Here is a 25,676-nt window from a genome sequence, read left to right on the forward strand (position 1 = left end):
TTGATTTGAGGATGAGCACAGGACTACGAGTCAGAATAAAGGACTAAAAAGGTAGAATTACCAAAAAGACCCCTAATTTTCAGCAGGAATAACTTGCTATTCGTCATGTAGTTTGACTTACCGACATAAGCTAACATAATGATTTTTATTGCCATTCTTTTTAGCCCAAGGTAAATTAATAAATAAAAGGCTTATGTAACCAAACCACAATATCAGTGGGCGCTGATTCTACTGTCATTTCCCAACCCCCTCTCTTGGCTTTTCTCTTTCTCTGATGTTACATCACAGCATTCCTTTCTCTCCATTGAGAGGGCAAATGTTAGCTAATGAAAGTTAATAGCTGTTGATTCCCTGAGAACAGCTTGTTTAATCCTAAAGCTAATGGCCCCATTTCCCAAAAGCCCAAGTGTCTGGCTCCTGATTTACACAAATGGCTGACGTTCTGAGAGTTCTGACAACCATTCTAACCCTTATCCTTCCTGGAATGAGCAACAAATTATCTCTTGTCCTAACTGGTAATTCTGAATTTTAGACAGATGGTGATAGAAAAGGTTAAAGAGGAAAAAATCTACTACACTGAATGAAGTACCTGTAGATTTTGAAGAAAATCAGCAAGGTTTTCATAGAAATAGCCACAGGCCAAATTTTAGGTTACCAAATGCCATGGAAATGTTAACATGGTGTTTATTGCTTGATTTCTTTCTGTTAATTTATATCAGTGGATTTTTTTTTTCAGTGGTAAAACATAATGAAAAGATTAAGCATATACCCCGGAGAGGAATACTGGCAGTTTTTTGGTTTACCTATTCTCTATTTACCTATGTTATTCCACTGTAAACTTTGTTTCGTGTGATCAAATTTAGTTGTAGAAACAGTTATTCCACTTTAAAAATGCATTCAAAAGTGTTGGACCAGAAATTAAAAGGCCAGATCTAAGTAAAATCTGAAGCATGAATGAGCTATTGGTAGGTTGTCTCATATTTCACCTTAAGTGAGGTCCCTCATTCTAGATTCCATGGTGAGGCTATTTAGAACCGTATTCTATGTAGGTTCTCTTTTGTCCTGTGTATCTGATTTAGTGTTATTGCATGCTAATTGTCACTGCATTCCTGACAACGTTAAAGAGGGTTTTTGGTCTAAGTGGTCTGGATTGGAGGCCTGCCTATGAGGTCTTTAGGCGTGAAAGGTTAGCTGCAGAATAATAGTCTGTTTACTGGGGCTTTTTTTTCTTTTTTCTAGCAGTAACCTTATTTTTGCTTATGGAATAGTTATTCTGAGGATATTTCTTACAAGCTAGATATTACTACCCTGGTATCATCAAAACCAGCTCAATTATCTCCAGAATATGTACTTAGTTTTGTTTAACATGGTATATCCGTCGTGGTTCAATCAGAGAAATAGAACCAGCAGGATTACATGCTTATATATACATAATGTACATGTGCATACAAACACATGCACATGCAGATGCAGGTGTGTGTGTGTGTGTGTGTGTGTGTGTGCGTGTGTGTGTGTGGTGTGTGCTGTGTGCTGTGTACCCTAAGAAATTCATTGCAAAGAATTGGCTTATATGAAGGTGGTGGCTGGCTAGGTAACAGAAATACAAAGCCCCCAAATTTGCAGGACAGATTGTTGGGAAAGGTAGGCTGAAACTCTCAGGCATGAACTAAAGCTGTATTTCTTAGGTTGAATTTCTTCTCCAGGGGAACCTTAGTTCTCTTAAGGTGTCTCAACTGACTGTTTACGTAGGATAATCTCCTTTACTTAAAGTCAACTGATTTTAGGCGTTAATCACATCTATGAAATACCTTCACAGCAGTACCTAGATTTAGTGTTTGATTGACTAATTGGCACCTATAGTCTAGCCAAGTGACACACAAAACTTACCGTCACAGATGGCAAGCAGAAGTCTTTGTATTTCAGTAGTGATCGGGGAGACAGGTTTGGGAGTATGAAAAACATATTTGAATAATAGGGTTTTATTCCATCAACGTGGGATATGGACTAAGCAAGTGGAAGAATTTCTCTGTTAAAATAAATTTGGTTGATGTGACATAGTTATGGCCTATAATTTCTAAGAAGCCAGGATACATTTCTCTGACAACAGGCAATTACTTTTGTGCGTGCATTGAAGATGACATGATCTTCTTTAATTTAAAGGCACGGGAAGACTGCTTTATGGAAAGGTGAATCACCTTTCCCTTTCCTCCTCCTTGCAACTTGACTTGTACCCTAGATTTGCTTCTCTAATTCATTCCTTGCTTGTCTGTCATGGAAAATGGTTTGTTACATTAATATCGTTCTTATGTTTTTCAGTTTTGAATAGCTTTTCAAGGCTTAATGTAGCTTTTGAAAATTCCCTTATTACTGATCTTAGTATTATCACCGTAGGAGTTAAAGTCCTGAGACAATTTTATGGGGGTAATTTCTTGGCAAAGTAGAATTTTGTGCTGAAATCCTGCTGGGCTCTACACATGTTGGTGGATGACCCACTGTTTAATAGGACATTTTACTCTTTGTATATGTGAGGAGTGGGTGTGCTAATTAGAGACTTAGAAGAAAATTCTGCTTTGTGTTGTAAGTTTTTGCATGTGGATTTTTCCTTGTTCTGTCATTTTGTGTGGCCCGTTTTTAGTGTGTTTCCCAAATAACCATAAGTCTGGATGTAAAAATTTTGTGATAGCCTAGGAGAGTGTTAAGGGGTCTGAACTGAATAATTAAGGATAACAAGGCAGATAGGGGACTTTCTCAATGGTCTGCTGTGATTTTGCAAAACCCCAAATCAGGAGTCTGAAGTTCTGCCCTGAGGATCTGCCTGAAGATGTTTTTATATGGTCTGGTTGATAATATATTTTTAAAGTTTGAATGCTTGCTATACATGGGTCATGTACTCTGGTAAACCCCTGTTGCCACTCATATTGCTGCATACCTGGCTGCTGTACATATTTGTTACCTACCTAGACTTTAAAGTTCTCTGAAGGTTTAGTGATAACCCCCTGGCGGATAAAGACTATGCAGTGGATGTATGTGGCTTAGTACCGTCTAGGAGCTTACATTCTATTAATAGTGGATATATAATGCTAATGAGGGAAAACAGTTACTACCATGCAGTGTACATGTAAGAGCTTTATGACACAGACTCTGCCATCCAACTCCCTTGTCCTGTCTAAATCTGCAACTTCCTTTCATCTTGGGATGGGGGCTGCTGGAGGAGAAAAGAGGCCAAAGAGATAAGAGATCCTCAGCTGTTCTTTGGGTGTGGAGGGCAAATAGTGGGGGCAGCTATTTCTCAGGAAGACCCTGCCAGGTTTTCCTGACCATGTGAGGACAACCTTGACATGTAGGAAGTGGAATGGGATGAATGGGGGTGAGGGGTGCTGAGACAGAAAAGTGTGGAGACTGAAGGAGGCAGGGAAGGCTCAGGAGCTGGTGGCACTTTGTATGGGCAGGGAGGAAAGGATGCTGGGAGGGCACTGTGAGCAGAAATATACAGCTCACATTTTCATAAACTAGTGAGACCAGAGGAATGAGGCGATGGTCACTTGGGAAGCAGTGGAAAATGAGGTTGGATGGGTTAGATGAGGCCAGTTCAGGCCAGGCAGATAAGTAGGCTAATATTTATGGAACGCCTGCTGGCTGCCAGGTGAATATTATTTCATGTGTCCACAGTGACCCTCTGATGGCTTTTATCATTTTTTAGATAAAGAAGCAAAGATTCAGAGAATTTGAATATTGTCCAAGTTCTTAAGGCAGAGACAGTATTTAAACTCGGATCATATCAATCCAAGACCATGGATCAAGGAGAGAACCTTTTACTTGGTAGGGTCACTGAAGCTTTTTGAGCAGAGGATGATATAATAGACATTGAAGAGAAAAGGAAGCATGGTAGAGTCAGGAGACCATATGATCTCCAAATTGGATGACTTTTTGCTTTCTAGATCCATTGTAGAAGTCTTGTGGTCGTTAGCTCCAGCAAAGTGCTGTGTCTAATTTATCCTTTTGACATAAATATACATTATCTACACTCATGTAAAAAGTATTGAACCTTCTGATACCCCACATAATGAGATAATGTTCTTTTTCATTTTATGGATCAGGTTTCTTCACTGTATGGATATACAATATGGATATTATGTTACTGTATAGATATGTTTCTGCAGGTGTTTTTGGTATGGGTCCTGTTTTGCAGTCTCGATTGTTGTGACTGCAATTGCTCAATTTCTCTAGGTAAAAAGGTGTTAAAAATAATGCATTTGAAATAGTTTTCTTATTGCAAATTTAGATTTGGATGGAGCCAGCCAACGGAGTTATTCTGAGAATCTCTCCTATGGTGAAGATGACCACATCCCTGCTCACTCACAGCCCCCCTGTGAGAGGGGGGATGCCAAGCACCATGGCACATCTCACCCAGAGTCCAATGTGATCCAAAGCCTCAGGCGCCAATCCACAGAGGGCAGCTTGGAGATGGAGACGGCTTTTAATAGCCGGGGGTTTGAAGATTCCTATGCCACTGACAGCTCCTCCGTGTGGAGTCCAGAGGCAAGTCATTTGTTTTTCATTCTTTCACTGATCCCCACTCTTCACACTCTCCTTTGTCCTCATCTCACTAAAAAAAAAAAATTCCAGAAAGGAAGCATCACCTTTAGCTGAAATAAATTTTTTTTTCAGATGACCAAATCCCATGCATGTCAATGAAAGAATCATAAATTTCTCTCAAAATGGGGGAAAAAAAAGGGAAAATGGTGAAAAAAAAAAGTAAAGAAGAATAAGAATGGTTGCAGAATGGATTCAGGAACAGCCAGGCTTTTATTTTCTATAAAGGCTTTTTACAGGCTTAATTTTAAATAATAGAATTTTCAGTTCTTTAAGGCGACTGGTTTATTTACTTCATGGTTTCAGTTAAGTGAAATCTATTTTTATTTACCCCAAATCTCAAGTTATGATGATTTGAATATGAAAATTATTTGAAAGTTGAACTAAAATGAAACGGCCTTCCAAGTGAAATTATGCAAGATATGATTATGTGGATCTTGCAGTGTGAATATATTTGTTAGCTTTGAATTTAATTGAAAGCTTGGGAGACGGCATTAATCAGTAATGGCCCTCTGGCCATTGACATTGCTTTTTGGAGTAAATCTCTGAAAAAGGATAGTTCCAAAGTTCTTTTTCAAGCAGAGCTTAGTCCAGAATAAACCTAACAATCAATCCAGAGATATGACTGGAGGTGATGATGGTAGTTGCTACCATTTATTGAGCAGTTAGTATATGCCAGGCACTGTGATAAGGATTTTACAAAATGGTTTCATTTTACAGGCCTTTACAGTTATTTTTCCATTAGAGAGATCACTCCTATCTTGATTCTGTGACATTGGAAGGCATTAAGGAATGGTGTTTAATACCTAATTTGAAATTAATTTTGATGAAATAAGTCACATACATATATAAACCTTTAATATAATTTGCAGGGATACGGGAAGGAATTTGGGAGGGTGAATGGATTTTATTAGCATTCATTTGAGAAAATAAACAGGATGAATCTCTTATTAGGACTTGGAATGTCACATACATTAAATGCTCAAGGTAAAAAAAAAAGTCACAGAAAATCCTGTTTCCAAGCCTTATGGCTAACACGTTGGTGTAATACAGGTAGTGTCTAAGGAGGGGTACACATGCACATCCGTGCCCCTGTGTAGGTGTCTCTGCTGAGGACCAGACATGGTAGCTCACATATGTGGTTTGTGGCTTATTAAAAAGCAGCCCTTCAAATAGAGGCACCCAAGGCCATTAACTTTATAAATGTTTAAAAAAAGAAAAAAACTCTGCTTACCCATTAGTTTACTACTGAGCCATATCAAATCCCACACACTAACATTTAAAAAATACTCTGAATCTCTCATCCAAAAACAAAACAGACCAAACGATTTGCCTGCCTAGTGATGCTCTGTCTCCTTTGATGATTGTGCCATGAGGCTTGGAAGTACCTTCTCTAGGTCACCTCCCATGTACCTGCCTGCTGGAGCTTTAATAGAAGACTCGGTACTGTGGGTACTAAATGTTCTCAGACTCCAAAAATACCCAGACATCTCTGTGTGCTCCATTCAACTTCCTGTCTATTTTGAGAGAAAACTGTAATTTGGTGCTCCTACAGTAGAACTTCAAATCCAGCTCGGACGCAGTTCCCGTAACTGCCTGCTTTGCAGGCTTAGCTTGCCTTTTAAGAATTGATTTATTTGCCTCTTAGCTGTATTGAGAACTCTGTCTTCCCCTGTGTATCTGGCTTCGGGAACATATTGTAGGTCTGTTTACTTTAGGCCACACAGATGACATCAACACTATCTTACTGAAACAGAAAGGCTTTCAATTTGACAGAAAATCTTTAAACCTACATGGGTTTTGACAATTTGACACAAGTATTCTCATCTTAAGAAAAGTCCAGGATATTGAGCTCAAGGAATCGTTTATTTTGTCTCAGAAGGAAACCGGTCGTGCAGTGTGACTACCTGTTAGGCTGATGGATTTTCGAGCTCTGCTCTTCTCTGCTGGCAAAGGCCTTTGGCTTTTTCCTGCAGACCCAGGACTTGGCAGGAAAGACAATGGGAGTGTGGCTGGTGATTTTGAGCACACAGGGAGACAGGTGTCCCACTTTTCATCTCTGCTTTCCACTGATTAATTGGTTGGCCTTGAGAAGTTAATTAAAATCTGCCAAATGGGGATAAGAATGAAGAGATTTTTACCTTGCAGGAAGGTCAGATGGATTAGTGGTATTAACAGTACCCACATGAGGAGCTCCTTCAGTTGCCTAGTGAGAGGTAAAGTGTGTCGAAATAATTAATTGCTTTGAAAATACCAACATTCACAAATTTTTTCTCAGATCAACCCAGGGAGGGGCCACAAAGCCCAGTTTTCATGGGTGACAGCTTGAATTGGCCCATCCAAAGCCCCAGCCATTGGCCAGAGCTGTGCCTTATTCAGAGGAGTTCTTAGGATGGTCAGGAACTCTGCCCAGGCCCCTCCAGAAAACTGCAGGTGGAGTGAGCATTTATCTGAAGAGACAGACTGATGCATAAGTGGAGAGAGTTCCTCATTCACTAAAATATTTTTATCTTGGCATTGAAGTTGACAAAACTAAGAGCTATTAACTAACATTAAGAGCTGGGGCCTAAAAGGATGTGAAAATCACAGAGAGTGTGATTCCAACCCCCACCTTCCATCTGCTCCCCTTCATCTTGTGCACTCAGTGTATATATGTAAATAATTATGCCTAAAGGTTTGGGGAAGAAGAAAGGAGATCTTCTGGTTCAAAATCAGGTTTGGGATTTTGAGTATTGAATACTAGTTAAGGCAGGCCCTGGACTCAAACTGCCAGGGAATGAGTCCTGGGTCATCTTACCTGGGAATATGATCTGGGCTTGAAGGAGTGTGTTTAGTGTTTCTAAGCTTTCGTTTCCTCCTCCATAAAATGAGGATATTAAAATACCTTATTACATTAATTTAAATATTCAAAAAGATAATGTTTCTTAGTTGGGTTCCTCAAAAAAGCAGAGTCTAAGTAGAGACATTGTTCCCTACTTTGGGAGTGCAACCCCAGGAAACAAAAGTAGGAGACAAGGGAAGTAAGACAGGAAAGAAGGGAGATCCAGAATGAGAACACACAGTTGAATCGGCACCACTCAGGATGGCTTATTACTTGATCTTGTGTGACCACACTCTAAGAAGCTGTATGAACTGATAAGAAATTTGACCATGGGGCAAAAAGTAGACTTTACATATATTGGTGTCAAGCAGGATTCTGCAGCTGTCTAAGCCTTGGTGTCAGCAGAGGGACCAATGATAAGAAATGAGAATTATATTGTATGCGTAGAAGGTCAGACTTTATTGAGTTGTTCCAGGCTGAAATTACTTAGAGCCCAGAGAGGATGTGCCTTAGGGGAAGGTGGAACATGGGGTAAGGCCAAGAAGATCTGAAGTGCATGAGAACCAGTTTTTATAGTCTATATAGGATTTGATATGGTACTTGGCCTAAGAAAATGGCTTAGTAGATGTTGGCTATTATTACTTATGGTCAGACATGCAATACGGAGATAATCAAGAGTAGGCTAAAATAGATGGGCGTTTTAGGAAGAGACAAGGGAGTTTGAGAGAAGATTCTGACTTGATTTTTGAGTTGGCCTAAATCCTTGGAGACTTGCTTCTGATATATACATACACTAGTCAGTTGTATTCAGAAGTCTCTATAGCAACCACTTTTATCCCTTTGAACTAAGTACTTCTGAATAGAAACACTCACGCATGATTGTATGCTCAGAGGGAAAGATATAAGAAGCTTCCCTTATTTTACAAGAAATCTAAATTTTCTTGTAGGCTAATTTGAATCTTAAAAGAAAAGGGTATTTATTAGATGTCTACTATCTGTCAAGTCCTCTACTTTTTACAACACCCTTACACAGAAAGTACCATCTCCATTTTACAGTTGAGGAAAACAGAACATGGAAAGAATTAAATAATTTGCCCAGTGTCATTGAGCCAGTAAGCGGTAAGCCTGGGCTTCCTAAGGATATGTGAACCCAGAGAACTGTGAACTTTCACCTGGACTTTGTGAGAAAGTTTAATTGATGGATACACATTTTGAGGCATTTTGTTATGATTCTAAAATGAGGAGATCTCTAAATTAGCAAGGTCTGGTATTCAATTGCATAAATAAGAACTGATTTGCAATAAGAATCAGTTCAAGGTTTAGTTACAGGTAAGGATCATGCCTTCAGAGGAAAAACAGAATTATTATTGACATTATTTATAATTTGTTGGTCAGGTGGTTCATTATAATAAATATAGTTCAGCTCAGTTTTCCCAGTAAGGTCTTCAGATCTGAGTGGCTGTAAGTAAATTGCTGCCCAAGGGTGACATTTCATGTAGTGAGATGTGTGTTTGAGAATTGGTAGCACCAGTCCAGTGGTGGGAATAGATATTTATTGAGTCTGATCTGAGCCAGATATTTTCACATCAATTAAAACCTCATAACAACACACCAGCAAGTAGGCACATTAATGTGCATTTTAAAGCTAGAATACACAGAGAGGATGGTCTATTTGACCAGGGTGAAAGAGCTAGTCAGTGGTAGAGTTACGATTTTAATCTGGGTGTGCTGGCTCCAGGCTCAATGTTGCCGTTTACTAAAGGGCTGCAGAGGTGTCCTCCTAAACCCTTACTGCTCAAAGTGAGAGCCGAGGCTAGCAGCATCAACATCTTTTGCGCACATCCCAGAAATGGCAGAATCTCAAGCTCCACCCCAGACATACTGAATCAGAGTCCTCAGATGATTCACGTCTACATTAAAGTTTGAGAATCTCAGTCCTATCAAGCCTTTTCTCCCACGTAGATTGAAAATATACTCAAGCATCACCTTCCTGAGACCCCCATCAGTATTCCTGTCTGTAGAATGCTCTTGCCTGTAGAGAACAGGCTCAGGCTCGACCATCTGTTTTTGGGGACACAAGGAGAAGTTGCCTATGGACAATTGCCTGTTGACTTAATTTTAGATTTAGCGTCTCAGTTGGTTTCAATGATCCTCGGCAATTGTGCTTTTTGAGAGGCAGTGTATATAAAAACACTTTGCAAAATATAAAAGCTTTAGTTATTCATTCCAAAAACACCCAGGAAGGTGCACCGTATGCTAGGCACTGTGCCGTCAACGAATTCACAGTTTAATGCAGAGATAGACCAATAAACAGACCTATCTGATACAGAGGGAATACACCGGCAGTCAGAAAGCAGGGATTCTGAAGGAACACAATGGGGCACCAATGGGCCAAAATGTAATTGGGTATCATCATTTCCATTTCTAATTGTTTCCTCTGCCTGCAACAGGAACAGGACAGGACCAATTTGCAGGTGCCATCCGGGGTCTCAGAGCCCATCTCAAAGTGTGGTGACCTAGATGTCATCTTTGAATATAGAGCTGCCAGCCAGAAGCTCACAGTGACCATCGTGAGAGCACAGGGGCTCCCAGATAAGGACCGAAGTGGTGTCAACTCCTGGCAAGTTCATGTAGTGCTGCTGCCTGGTAAGAAACAGAGGGGCAGGACGAACATACAGAGAGGGCCCAACCCCGTCTTCAAGGAGAAGGTCACCTTTGCCAAGCTGGAGCCCAGAGATGTGGCTGCCTGCGCTGTCCGCTTCCGCCTGTACGCTGCCCGTAAGATGACCCGAGAGAGAATGATGGGAGAGAAACTGTTCTATCTCAGCCACCTGCACCCAGAAGGGGAAATGAAAGTGACTCTGGTTCTGGAGCCAAGAAGTAATATAAGTGTGAGTATGTTAAATGGTGCTGCTAATGATGTGGTGTGTTCGAAGACCTGGGATTGTCAGCCCTTGATTTAGTACATTCAATCTGTGAATTCAGAGACTTTAATTTTCCATTTGGCTCTCCTCACCCTTGTAAGCCATGATTTGCACTTCATGGTACAATGGGTCTTTCATGCCTGTCTTCTGGATAACCTGATGGATAAATGCCCTGTCCATTTTAGGACAAGACAGCAGCAGTGTAAGTAGAGGGCATGGAAAAAACCAGGGAAGGTGGCTTGGCCTTCTGGTTTGTGGATAAGTGATTCATTCTCCTGCCCCTAGTTTGCATCATGATGAATCTAGAGATGGGACTTTCTGGGCAAGGTTCTTAACAGGTATGGTGAGGTAGACTGAGATAGCAGCCCAGAACTCCAGCTGCTTCTGAAACCTTTCATTTATATTACTATACTCTTCTCACATACCCCATTTCCCTGCTTGCCTCAGGGTTTCAAGGAAAGGTGTCATAATTTGCATGTCTACAGGATGGGCAGCCCACTGCTGCTGTGTGTTATATGTCATTTAGCATGCAGATCTCCTTTTAGAAAACCATATAAAAAGATCAGGGATCCATTGAGGCTTAGGGGCCAATCATTCATTCATTCAGAGATGTTTACTGTCAGTTATGGTAGAGGCAAAGTGGATGCAGGAAACACCTAAGCAGGTGGTGCCTCTGTCCTTGGAGATCTTGCAGTCTAGTGGTGGCCAAGTAGGAAAGGAGAGCGACAGGCTGCTGCTTGTTTAGAGGGTCAGAGACAGTTTCTTTGAGATGGCGATAAAACGCCAGAACTTACGGCATCGAGGGAGCAAGGCTGGTGACGTGGGAGATGAGGGTTCCAGATGAGGGAACAGCACATGCAAACAGTCAGGATGTGGGAGGTGGGGGGCTGCCATGTCTGAGGAAGCGCAAAGGAGCCAAAAAGGCTGGAGTGTAGTGATGGCAGATCCGTCTACTTAAATGCCTAATGATGTCTCAAAGTTAACATCTTCAAGCTTGAAATCCTGATTTTTGCCTCCCTAAATCTATTCCACCTGCAGTCTTCCCCATCTTGCTTAAAGACAGTTTCATTCTTCCAATTGCTAGGGTCAAAAATCTTAGAAGTCATCTGTGACTTTTCTGTTTTCCACCTGAAATCCTATTGGCTGTATCTTCAGGTATAACCAGAACCTGGCTCTCTGCTGGATTACTGAAATAGCCGCTCAGCGGTGGTCTTTCCACTTCTCCTTTTGCGTCTATGGACTCTTCTGGACATGGGAGCAGAATGAGCCTTTTAAAGCATAAGCCACATGATGTCTCATCTCTGCTGAAGTCTCCCTTTTTCTTCATATCCAAATAAAGCACATTTGAAATGATGGAGAACAGAATGCACAGGAGGTCAGAAGGGATCCTGCATGATAGAGCTTGGGAACCGGGATGATCACACCCATGTTTCTCCTTGCCAGGCCCTGTGCTGTATGCTGGTGGCACAGAGTTGAATGGGGAAAATGAGCTAGTGTAAAATAACTTTGCAGGTGAAAATCTTTCATTCACCAGTTACTTGGTGAGCATAGTTATGTGCCAGACATTAGGTGATACACCAGGGACTGACAGATTTATACAGATTCAGAATCTGATGGGAGAGGCAAGCAGTGAGTGACAGGTAAGCAGTGAGTGACAGGTGCCACAATGAGAAGCTTTTACAGACGCACAGGAGTGGGAGTGAGTCCCACTTGAAAGTAAGCAAATATTTCATTGTTGAATTTTTATCTTCTAGACAGCAGGGTCTATAAGGCATCTATCACAACCACCTAGCCCTGCCATTTACAAAGTGTGTTCTATAAAAGCCTGGGGGGCAGGTGGGTGTGGTCTGCAGACATGTCTGTGGTTTGGTAAACAGGATACTTTGCTGCAGATGGGCAGAATATTTGATTGCTTTTATTGGTTCTAATTATTGAGTTTCTGGTCAGAAGTTTGAAGAAATGATTTCAGACATTGAGAAGAAAGGTTTAAGCTGAGTCTAATGCCCTTGTTTCTGTTGGAGGAGGTGGTGTTTCAGGGCTGATTCCTACCCCCATGCCTAGAGTGACAATCGGTGTCCTGCTCAGTTTTGCTCTCCTCCTCCTGACGTGCCCGTGCCTGGTGGGGAAGGGTAGGTGCTCAAGAGAAGCGTGCCCATGAATAAACAGGACGGAAAGCTCAGGTTCTCCCGGGCTCACTTGGTGCCTGTCAAGTCGCTGAGATCCACAACCATGCGTTGCCTTTTTTCTCAAACAGTTGTGAAACTGCTCGTTTGTAATGTAAGTTATTTCTTTAAAAGGCAAAATTTGGTACCTGGCATATACTTAACAGCCTTAAGCAGAACTAAAAGCCAAATGTTCTATGTGGGGGTAGACGTCCAGTGGTCATTTCTTTCATAACTTAGACACAGTGTGTCCTGTATTGCTACATTCATCAAGGAGCTGCAGAGAACAGAAACAAACCTCAGGCCTGGAGTGGAGGGGTTCCTTAGAAACATCCAAGCACAGATTACACAGGAGGGAATTTGAGTCTATATTAAATGTATTATTAGCTCTCCGTGTATCTTAGAGGGTTTGATTTACACTAGTAATAACATCTTTGTCTGTTTTGTCTTTAGAGGGGAAATATTGAATGGAGATAGCTCTTGAAACAAATATGTCAGCTCCTAATGCAGGGATCTCATCCATGACTGTGCTCCCTGGGCGCATTGTAATTCACACCGAGTGTACCCTTAGTCATCTTTGGCAGTCGTTGGGGATTGGGTCACAATTTCACCAAACATAATATCGGCTTTCTCTAAAAGAGAGTAGTGCAGCGTGGGCCAATGGATTCTTTGTTGTTCTTCCCCTCCAGAGTGGAGGGTCTCCGCTCAGCCCATCTGCGGTTTCTCACAGTGATAGCACTTCATCCACGCAGTCGCTGTCTCATGGAGGGGCGCCAGAGCTGTTGGTGGGGCTCTCGTACAACGCTACAACGGGGCGATTATCTGTGGAAATGATCAAAGGCAGCCATTTCCGAAACCTCGCTGTTAACCGAGCACCTGGTAAGTGTGAGTTTGTTCTCCCAGCTCTGGTCCTTCCAGAGGCAAGTGGAAAGCCCTGTCTGCTTTCATCTTCGTTCTTTAATTTTTGCTGTAAAAATGATCTTGTTATGGCTTAGGCAAGCTTTCACAAAGAGATACCTCTGGATTTTTAAATGGCTTTCTATTGAATTAGACTTCTTTGCTATCTAGAGATATCTGGACATGAAATAGACTGCACTGTGCATCTATATTGTTTAAAGGAAAAGAATGGACAGCATTTTTAGCCACATAATGTATGTGGGCAATTAAAACCTGCTAATATGTCATAGGCCCTCTACCTTTAAAGAAAAAGAGCTCTGGTTTTGGAGTAAGGCAGATCTGGGATTGAATTCCAGCATTACCTGCTACTTAACCACTAGCTTTGATCTGATCCTGTGTAATTTATCCCTTTTCAGAGTGCAGCTAACTCATCTGACAAAAAAAAAAAAAAAAAAAGATATTAATAGTACCTTCCTGATGGAGTTGTTCTGGAGCTTAAATAAAATGATTTATTTAAAGCATTTAGTGCAGTGCCTACCACATAGTGAACACACAAGAAATGTTAATGGTTGTGGTGGTGACAGAGGAAGGAAGTACAGGAGGCAGATCTGGGCAGTGCAGGACTGGCTCACCAGGGGAACTACCACTTCTGAGATGAGCACCGGAAAGTGGAGTTCAAGGTATACCCCAGAGCTGCAGTCCAAGGTTCAGAAAGCCGGACTCAAAAAGCTGCTGTTTTCAGTTGCCTCAACAGCCTCTAATCATCTAGGAAGTTAGAGATTGAACCTTAGGGGCATGCTGTTAAAAAGTTAGCTTACCTTTTTATGATCTTGTTTTTCAGCAAAAAAGCTTGAAAGGGGGGGCAGAAATATGGTTTCTCTTTTGCTTCTGCCTTTGGACCTCATGCAAATACACCTGATTGGAGGATGTAATTTGTATCTGGAATGCTAGCTGCAAGAGAGTCTGAAAATGTTGTTGAATTTCTAGTCTTTCAAGTCAGGAAGGTAAACTGGAAGGGAGTAGAGTGGAGGGCTAGGGAACATGCCCACCATGGACACCAAACTGTTATTGAAAGAAGAATGAAATCCATATATTTGTGGCAGTTTGAAAGAGTCAGTGGACTCAGGCTTCATGTGTTAGCAGCAGCTGAAGAACTAGGAGCACCACTGGAAAAGAGTCAGCTCCTACAACCAAATTGGGGCTCTCACTCTTTATTTGCCCTGAACTGTGCTGCAGCCCACAAAGGCTCTGCCAAATGGGGGTATATTGTTAGTCAATTTGTATTATAACCATTAGGGCAAATTAGTTAGGAATGCCCCAGCACTTTGGATAACAGAGTAAACTGGATTTATCAGCCATATTCTGTGTTGACACTCAGAGCCAGGTGAGAGCTATTTAGAATGCATAATAGATGCTTATTATTAATTGCATAGCTACAGTCTTTTTGCTGGATACCAATTTATTTTCTAAAATAGCTCTGAATTTACTAGAGATCTGTCTGGATTTACTACTTTGCCTTCTGTACTTTTGCCAACCTCTTTTCCTGTCCTTCTGAGATCAGGTAAAGTCTGAACAATTTTTAGGAATATGGTGGAGATGCAGAGAATGATGAGGATGTGAATCACACAGTCCTGGTCTATTCAAGCCCATGCTAGGAAGCTTTATTTTGTATATTGGGTGGTACTAGGCAATACAGAGGAGAGGTACAGCATGGTGCTTAAGAAAATACCAGCTGGAGGCCAAAAAACGAAGATGTGAATTCAGGCTCTTCTACTTATTATATTAGTTGTGGGTTACTGACTGGGCACAGTGGCTCATGCCTGTAATCCCAGCGCTTTGGGAGGCCGAGGTAGGTGGATCACCTCAGGTCAGGGGTTCAAGACCAGCCTGGCCAACATGGTGAAACCCCATCTCTACTGAAAATAACAAAAATTAGCCAAGCTCTGTAGTGCATACCTGTAATCCCATCCTCTTGAGAGGCTGAGGCTGGAGAATCACTTGAACACGGGAGGTGGAGGTTGTAGTGAGCCAAGATCGTACCACTGCACTCCAGCCTGGGTGACAGAGAGAGACTGTCTCAAAAAAAAAATAGCTGTGAGTTATGAAACTTTTCTCAAGCTCAGTTTCCTCATCTATGAAAAAGGAGTCAGTATAGTGTATCCTTTATGTTTATATACCTGTAATACATGCAAAACTGAGATGTTGAGGATTGAACTATTATATCTTAATAAATATCTATATAAAAGAAAATATGCTAAAGATGAAATTCTGGTAACAAATATTTAAAACCAAACAGGAAAAAAAGGCAAGTCTTAATTTAGAAATTGATTTTATTCCATAAATTTAAGTCTATTTGGCATTTAGTACGTCATTTGCCATAGGCATAGCATTGCAATATAACTTAAAATGTAACTGACATGTTGTATCTTTGCAACCGAAGTAATAGAAAACAATGCTGCTGTGATGCTATTAATTAAAACAGAAACCCAATAGTGAAGACAAAAGTTTTTTGTCTCTGTAGAATGCTGGTACTTGAGGAAAAGCCAGTTTAATTAGGAAGGGATGAGAAAGTAGAAGGTTCCTTTGTGGAGCTTCTGAAAGGGACCTCTTGGGACTTTCAAGGGCTTTAGATGTCGATGGCCTTGGTTTTTCATTATGTCTCGCTTCATTACGGCACTCGCACTACTTTGACAGTTACGTGGCAAGCTTGGGATACATTTTTAGTTCCCATATGGAAGAGAACAAGGGAGAGAAAGAATGAGGAGACACGAGTTTTATGAGGTAACTGAGAAGAGTTGGAAGGAAGAGGGGGAGAAGGAGAGAGAGGACAGGAGCCAGGCGAGGAATGGAGCTGTGAGTGGGGAAGGGAGGAAGCTGCAAGTCAAGTGCACGGCTCCCCACCGCAGAGGGAGAGCCAGCGGCAGCCTGGGCCCTGCTGCGGGGTCCATCACAGGGTTGCCGCCAGCCAGGGGAACTTGTATCGCGACATCCTGTGTTTGAGGCTGTCAGCTCAGGTGCAGTTACCTTCTCCATGACCTCAATCCTGCCTGACAGGGTGGTCATGATCACCTAAAGAGCGGTTCTCAGGGGAGTGGGAAGGAAAATAGGTTGAGCCTGAGTATTGGGAACTTTTCTTCTCTTGAATAATGTTAAAGTTTTACATGTTGCTGGAAAGACAGACAGTGGCTGAGATTTAGAGATTGTTTTTTTTTTTTTTGCCTCAAAATATATCATAAAACAAAATGCAACTTTGAATTAATCAACCTGATCTAGTTTGATGATTGAATATTTTTAAAACTTTTCCTCCTAAGCAAGACAGAGGAATTGAACAAATAGTAGATGAAGTTCTTCTCCGCTGTTACGGTCTTCAAAGAAATAAGCCACGGAATTAGAAACCCTCTCCCCTCCTGAGATAAAATCCCTGTGCGAGAGGGCTCATTACTGTGAAGAACAGGAACTAGTGGGGGCAATAATAGAAATGTGAGTCTCCCCCAGCCCCAACCACAGTCACCGCTGCACAGCCGCCAGCATGACTAAAACTAAAAATTTGCACCAAGTATTGGTGAAAATGTGGAGAATACATTCTTGGTGGGAGTGTAAAATGGAACAACACTTTGGGAAAAGGCATAGAAGTTTTTTTTTATAAAACTAAACAGGCACTGAGAATCTAGCAGTTACATTGTTAGGCATTAACCTATAAGTCAAAAAAGAAAAAAGAAAGACCCGTACAAGAATGCTTCTAGCAGCTTTATTCATAATGGCAAAAACTTGTCAGTCCTCATGCCCATCTACAGAAGAGTAAATAAGCAAATTAAGATATACTTATATAATGGAATACTGTTCAGCAATAAAAAGTAATAAAATTAAAAATAGGCATTCAACAGCATGGAGGAATCTCACAATCTTACTGTGGTACCTACTGCTTGATTCCATTGGTAAGAAATTCTACAGTAAGCAAAACTGTAGTGGGAAAAAAAGCAAAGGAGTGGCTGCATTAGGAATGGCATTGGTGCTAGGATATACTAGGTAGGGACATGAGGAAATGTTCTGGGGTGATGGGAACATTCTGTATTTTTTAATTTTTAATTTTTTATTATATGTATTGATAGGGATGTGAGTTAAATGGATGTATGCATTTGTCAGAACTTGGTGAGTGGCACTGAGCTTTGTACACTTCACTATAGGTAAATTTTACCTTAAAAAAACTGTAAAGTATTAAATTCTAGCTAATGAAGTGCATGCTGAAATGTTTAGGGGTGAAAAGCAACAATAGTTACAATTAAAATGGATTAATGGATGAATAGAGGCACAGATAGGTGAGAAAATAAAACAGACCCAAGGTGGTGGGTATATGGGCCTCCACTGTACAATTATTTCAAATGTTCTATATGTTTTACATTTTAAATAGAAAATACTGGGAATATAGTCTAGTGTGGTCTGAAGTAGATCAGCTGGGTCAAGATGGTAAAAATAAAATATGAGTCTTAGCCATTGATAGGGACTTCGGTGGTTGGTAATACTTTTTTTTTTAAGTTAACATGACATCTCAAGATGTCACTCTATCCCCCTGCATCAACTTTGGATCAGAAAGATGGGGTACCTGCCAGGCATGGTGGTTCATGTCTGTAATCCCAGCACTTTGGGAGGCCGAGGCAGGCACATCACCTGAGGTCAGGAGTTCGAGACCAGCCTGGTCAAAATGGCAAAACCCCATCTCTACTAAAAATACAAAAAATTAGCCAGGCATGGCGGTGGATGCCTGTAAGTCCAGCTACTTGGGAGGCTGAGGCAGGAGAATAGCTGGAACCCAGGAGGCAGAGGTTGCAGTGTGCCAAGATTGTGCCACTGCACTCCAGCCTGGGTGACAGAATGAAAAAAAAAAAAAAAAGATGGAGTACCGAGTATCTGAACCAGAGGGCATCTTCTATAGTGTCCTTCATAAACCACATCTATCACAAGGGACAGTATTTGGAGGATCATTTCTTCTTTTCTAAATTCATTTCTATATATCTGTCTGGCAATCATATTTTGGTGAAAATGCCCATGTTATAAAGTGTTGTGATTTTTTTAAAAATCACATAGGAAGGCTAAGGAAGATAAAATAGGCTATTTGAAAATTACTGTAACTAGCATATATAGCCTATTTATAAACAGTATATAAGTGCAGTAGCAGCATGAACTTATCTTAGTTTGAATCAAGTAGCAGTGTGCCAAATATCACTCCAGCCATTTTCAAGGTCATGTCTTATTTAGTACATGTGGTCAATGTTCAAAACTATTACTGCTATTTAGATGCTATAGGCTAGTCTACAAATCTTCTGATGGGAAATGATAATCTCCAGGTTTGTCCCTGGCTAATGGTCCGGGTGAAAAAGCAGTGTATAGTGTCTAGCAGACATCTGAAATCCTGATGTGCATTTGCAAATGCTTTTGGAAAAGTCAGCAGTAAGAGAAACATTTGATTATTTTTTGAATTTGGCTTCACGGGAAAGCAATTCAGTAATAATTTAGCAGCTCTATTCTGTTTTTATCCTAGGCGTGTTAGCCAATTGCTGCATGGCCTCAACATTTGATTTAACCTCTGAATTACATTTCCTTTATTAAATGAGGTTAACAAGCTAGTGTTACAGGTACACTGCTACGTTTTTTAAAGTTGGCTATTGTGTTGACAGGTTCTCTTTCTCCATCTTCATCTTTGCTGTGTCTCCTTCTGCATTGTGCATATATATATATATGTATAATGGTCCTCATCAAAACTATCATTAAGATGTTCTCTCCAGTTAAAAACAACTTCCCCAGCTTCTCAGCATGTGCATGATTAGCCACACATGATAATTACACCTCAAATGATAATAACAGCAGCAGCGGCAGCATATTAACCTTGTTAGGCACTCACAATAGCAGAGACTAGAGGAAAGAAAAACAAGCAAATCAAGCTCCCTCATGTTTTGTGTGAAGAACAAGTGGAATTCAGAAAGTGCACTCTACAAATAGAGTGCTGGAAAAAAAAGACTCAATGAAAATGAACAGATATGAGACATCTGACCTTCTTTTAAAATCCTGGTCCAGTTTTTGTTAAATATAGTGTATGAAGAGCCACTGTCTGCTGAGAATCATGGCAATTTTATATGAAAATTTAGATGAGGCACTAACTTTTTGAGTACATAGGTGATATTTCTTTTTCTATATTAACTCATTTAATTCTCACAATGATATCAAAGTTAAAAAATATTAAGCACAATAGGAAAGAAAAGATAGTTACCATGGTGTATTAGTCTGTTTTTATGCTGTTGATAAAGATGTAGCTGAGACTGGGTAATTTATAAAGAAAAAAGAGGCTTAATGGACTCACAGTTCCATGTGGCTGGGGAGGCCTCACAATCATGATGAAAGATGAAAGGCGTGTCTTACATGGCAGCAGACAAGAGAGAATTTGTGCAGGGAAACTCCCCTTTATGAAACCATCAGATCTCATGAGATTTATTCACTTTCATGAGAATAGCATGGGAGAGACCCGCCCCCATGATTCAGTTACCTCCCACCAGGTCCTTCCTGCAACATGTGGGAATTGTGGAAGCTATAATTCAAGATTAGATTTGGGTGGGGACACAGCCAAACCATATTACATGGTACGTCAATTATACTGCAATGAAGATGTTAAAAAACCCAGTTACCTACAGAGGAATCACAGTAAGACTGAGGACAGACTTCTTGACATTAATAGAAACCAGAGGACAATGTGAAAAGAATATTGAAGCATTGGGAGAAGAATACTCAGCTTAGCGTTTTGTTCCCTGAGTGAAGGAAAAATAAAGATATTTTCCACCATATTTGAAAGAATATTTCATTAGAAAAAACAACTAAATGATGCATTTCAGGAAGAAAGAAATTGAAATTAGAAGGAAATAATGAGAAACAATAAGGAAAAATGAACGTATAAATTGGTTAACATGTAAGTAAATAGAAGCCTGCATGGATTGCATAAAGCAAAAACAGGAGCAGTAGTAAAAATGACTAATATTGGGAGTACAGTCACAAAGTGGCAATAAAATTCTAGATCGAAATTGCATAAATATGGGAAAGGCAAAGAGACTCCATATGATTTTCCACAAGGCTGCCGAGACCATTCAAAGGGAAAAGAATAGCCTGTTCAACGAATGATGCTGGAAAAAGTGGATCTCAACCTGCGAAAGAATGAAGTTGGATCCTTACCTAACACCATACATAAAAATGAACTCAAAATGGATGAACGACCTAAATGTAAGACCTAAAACTGTAAAACTCTTTGAAGAAAACAGGGAAAACTTTTATGACATTGGATTTGTCAGTGATTTCTTAGATATAACAGCAAACGCATAGGCAACAAAATTAAAAATAGACAATTGGACTTCAAAAATTTTGTGCATCAAAAGATAACAAATAGATCACCCACAGAATGGGAGAAAATATTTGCAAATCATACTGGATAACAAACTAATATCCAGAATATACAGAGAACTCCTAAAACACAACAACAACAAAACAATGTGATTTTAAAAATCTGATTAAAGACTTGCATAGACATTCCTCCAAAGTGGTTATACAAATGACCAATAGAAATATGAAAAGATTCTCAAAATCATTAATCAGGAAAATTCAAATCAAAACTACAGTGAGTTACCACCTCACACCATTAGGCTGGCTACTATAACATGCACCCATGCACACACACAGACACACACACACACACACACACACACACACACACACACAGAATAACAAACGTTAATGAGAATGTGGAAAAGTTGGAGCCCTTGTCTATTACTGGTAGCAATGTAAAATGGTACAGCTTCTGTGGAAAACGGTATGACAGTTTCTGAAATATGAAAAATAGAATTACCATATAACCCAGCAAATCCATTTGTGGGTATATACTCCAAGGAATTGAAAGCAGGGTCTTAAAGAGTAATTTGTAGACTCATGTTCATAGCAACATTATTCACTATAGCTAAAATGTGGAATCAACCTAAGTGTCCATTAAGGGATTAATGTGTGAGCAAAATGTGGTATATACACGTGAGGAATACTATTCAGCCTTAAAAAGGAAAAAAATTCTGACATATGCTGCAATATGGAAGAAACTTGAGGTTCACTTATGCTAAGTGAAATAAGCCAGTCACAAAAAGACAAACACTGGATGATTCCACTTATATGAGGTACTTAGAGTAGAAAAAAATATCATAAAAGCCAGTAAAATGGTGGTTGCCAGGGGGTGGAGGAGAGCAAAATGGGGAGTTATTTAATGGATATTATGGAGTTTCAGCTTTTACAAGATGAAAAGAGTTCTGGAGGTGGATGATGGTGATGGTTGTATGACATTATGAATGTATTTAATACCACTGAAATGTACACTTAAATATGTTAAAATGGTAAATTTTGTTGTGCATATTTTAACACAATTTAAAAAATATTAAAAAAATACACTGGGGAGAGATCAGAGCATATTGCAAACCCAGGTTCTGAGTAAGACATATGACAGCTGGGTGTTAGACTGATAATGCTTCAAGGAAAAGAAATACTAGTATTACAATGAAGAGATTAGGAGGCTGTATGTATGTGGGAGCAGGGAGTTTATGGGAAATCTCTGTACCTTCTGTTCAATTTTGTTAAGAAACTAAAACTGTTCTAAAATATAAAGTCTATTTAAGAAATTAAGAGATTTAAAAATAGAAGAGAGTAGAGATTTTGATTAATGTTAGACATTAAACCAAGTGAACATATTAAAATTTTAATCTTTTAAACCAATAGGGGGAATAAATGAGAATAAAGCAAATAAATTCAATTCAGTAGAAAGCAGAGAAAATATTTCTTAATAAAGCATAGAAAATGCATGATAAATAGAAAGCACATACTGAACAATAAATATAAATCAAAATGTATCAGTAGTCATAATAAAATATAACGGGACAAAAATTGCTATGTAAAAGATAGATAAAAGAATAAGATCTCTCTATTTTTCCCAGTCTTTCCCTGTCCCCTTTCCTCACACCACTTTATAGTATAAACACATTGCAATTTATATTGGGTCCACGTAGCTTTACAATATATAAGTAAGAAAACCATTACTTACCAACAAATTGGGGTTAGCTCAGGAATGCAAGAACAATTTAATATTAGGAAAATCTGCTAGTGTAATTCACCATATTAACTGGTTTATGAGAAAGACTTATGATGATCTCAGTAGATGCAAATAAAAGCTTCTGATTAAAGAATAAAATTTTTGAAAAAAATTATGATTATCTCAGTAGATACAAAAAGTTACTTTTGGCAAAATGCACTTTTCATTACTGACAAAAAATCTTAGCAGATTTGTAATAGATGTATTAATATAGACTAGACTATGATGCAGTGACAATTAAACCCTGCTCTTTCAGAGGCTTCACACAGCAAATGCTTATTTCTGCTTTGCATTACAGTCCAAAGTAGTCATGTGACTCTTCTCTAAGCTGTAACTCGGGAATACAGGCACTCCCTATTTACTGAGGTGATGATATTCAAAATGTGTCCTCCATTGTTGTCATGGAAAGGGAATAGACAGCATGGGAGATTTCTTGCTTGGGTGGGAGTGGTTGAATATAACCATGATTGAAGGTGACATTTATCACTTCTCATATTCCATTTTTCACAACTCAGTCACAGGCTTAGATAATTCAAATCTGGTGTAAAGACCACACCCTTAATTTGATATTTGACCTGAATTAAATATCACATTATTTACCTATGACAGTTTATTGGGCCTTTGTGGCTCAAAGCCTTTTAAAATCTCTTTCTTTAGAGATGTGGAATCATTAAACTCTTCCAGCCATAAAAAGTCTGAATTTCTGTATTTTCTCTTTTTTCTTGCATACTGGTCAGTTCCTTCCTAAGCTTAACTTTTCCCCTCTTCCCCCTAAATGCAGCCAGTAGTACTGAATACATACTTTTAACATCCAGTTTTTCAATTTCATTTTCAAAAGCAACAAACTCATTAGGCACATGTTCTTTATTCTAAGTTATAGCAGGTGGCAGTTTTACCATCTCATAATAAGGATTATGATATCACTGTTATATCCTCTGCTGTTAGTTTCTTCATTACCTGACACCCAACTTCTAGGCCAATCTCCAATCTTATTTTATTTTTATGATAGCAACATTCCAGTTCAGGTTACCAATTACTGTATCAGTCACACATTTTCAGGAAATACCAAATATTCTAGGTAAGCTAGGTAAGAAGCTATTATTGCATTTAAACACTGGAAGACAAGGGAGTAAAGATCAGGAAGACTGTTTTCTGGAAGCTCAGGAGTACAAGGCATAACAGGAAAGATGTCAATAGGCTCTAAACTGTGTGCACACAAAACAGGTGATTTTTTATAGGGATCGTTGATCACTATAGGCAAAATTTTTCCATTCTCATCTACTAATGATCACTATGGGCAAAATTTTTCTATTGTCATTTATTAATGCCTACACATGCCTGCAACTGTTTCTAGGGAACTCGGACTCTCTTTCCTTCCAATTTCCCGTCTCTTGCAAATAGCTTTCATTAGTGGAACCTTAATGATAAGAGATTTAGGGGAATGTAGTTTTAAGGATTTATATCCTTCACCCAGGAAAGATCTTAGAATGGTGGATATGGTAGTAAATATCAGTAACTAATAATGTGGCACAGAAAATAACTTGCTCAACTTGACAGTGGATATTTTAAGGAAATCTTTACCAATTATCATTCTTAATCCTCAAATCCCTTTATAGTCAGAAGCAAAATAAGCATTCTCACCAGCAGTTTTGTTTAATATTATACTGGAAGCTTGAGGCAGTTCAGTAGAATAAGAAAAATAAATATACATTTAAAGATTTAAAGGAAGAAATGAAGCTGCCATTATTTGCAGAAAATGATTATCAACATTAAAAATAAAAATCTGTAAAATAATATTTCTTATATAAAATCAGTTGTTATAATACATCAGCAACAATAAGAAAGTGGAGCTTTAAAACATTACTATGTATAATAGCAACAAAATATCTAAGATACCAAAAGATAATAAAAGATGAATATGAAAATTATAGTAAAATAACTTTATGAAAGACACAAAGGGAAACTATACACATACACACAGACACACACACACATCTATATATACTATGTTCATTAGCAAGAACAAGCCATATTGTAGAAACAATTTTTTTTCAAATTAATCTTTATGTCCAGTACAATAACAATCAGAATCCTAAGTGTTTCTTAGTATTTTTGCTGTAGTTTGTTTTTTTAAATCATGTTTTGTTTTTACAGAACTTGGCAAGCTCAGTCTAAAATTCATATGCAAGAGCCAATTAAACCCAGCAAGGGATTAGAATAACTAAAATAGCTTTTAAAAAGATGATAGAAGGATTATCCCTAGCAGATATCAAGACGTGTTATAAAGTGATGATAATAAATATTCTCAGACTTAGTGAAAGACACCAAAGCTTGGAAACTTGATATTTGACAGATATGCTATTACAACTTAGTGAGGAGACAATAGATTATTTAATGAATAATCCTTCCCATATAGAAAAAACATTAGATCCCTACCTCACACCACATGCAAAGCTTATTTACAGCTGTATTAAAAATCAGATGTGAAAAACAAGATCTTGAGATTCAGAAGATAATATGGGAGACCGTTGAGTTTGGGTAGGGTTTCTTTAAAAAAGCATCAACTTAAAAGAAGACACCAGTAAACTTGACTCCACAAAATTTAAAACATTTGCACTGCAAATGACTATAAATGAAGCTGAAAGGCAGGTAGAAGGTATTTTCAATTAATATAACTAGCAAAGATTTGTGTCTAGAATTTGTAAAGACCACAGCCATTCACTCCTAGGTATATCTTAGAGAAATTTTTGAATATTCGTATAATGCAAAATAGAGAAAAATGTTCACTGAAATCTTTTTAATTTTTGGTAATTATAAGCAATTGAATGTTCATTAAGATAATGGAAAAATGAATTATAATTTATTAATACACTGGAATATTATACACAGAAGGTAAAATAAATACATAGAGATAATATAAAATAATGGAAAATTAAATAATTTTTGGAAATACATAAACCACAATGTTAAATTTTTCTAATGTGAAAAATTCTATTAAATATATTTTAGACAAGAAAATGTCTAAAATATGACATGAAAATGGAAAACTTACATGAAAATGGAAAACTCCAAATCCAAGATAATAGTTACCTTTGGTGAGAAAAGAATTTGGATAGGATCAA

General features: G+C 38.9%; 1 protein-coding gene across 3 annotated transcripts in view; it reads left to right on the forward strand.

Moving 5' to 3' along the window:
* Positions 1-25,676, forward strand: part of SYT16 (synaptotagmin 16) — a 275,419-nt gene that overhangs the window by 244,780 nt on the left and 4,963 nt on the right. For all 3 annotated transcript variants that reach the window (XM_037740432.1, XM_037740433.1, XM_017533948.2), the window contains 3 exons: positions 4,283-4,539; positions 9,865-10,305; positions 13,190-13,379. In XM_037740432.1, the coding sequence (XP_037596360.1) occupies positions 4,283-4,539; positions 9,865-10,305; positions 13,190-13,379 (888 nt within the window). The remainder of the gene's footprint in view (positions 1-4,282; positions 4,540-9,864; positions 10,306-13,189; positions 13,380-25,676) is intronic.

The sequence above is a fragment of the Cebus imitator genome, unplaced genomic scaffold (assembly GCF_001604975.1).
Source record: "Cebus imitator isolate Cc_AM_T3 unplaced genomic scaffold, Cebus_imitator-1.0 Scaffold83, whole genome shotgun sequence".
NCBI lineage: Eukaryota > Metazoa > Chordata > Mammalia > Primates > Cebidae > Cebus > Cebus imitator.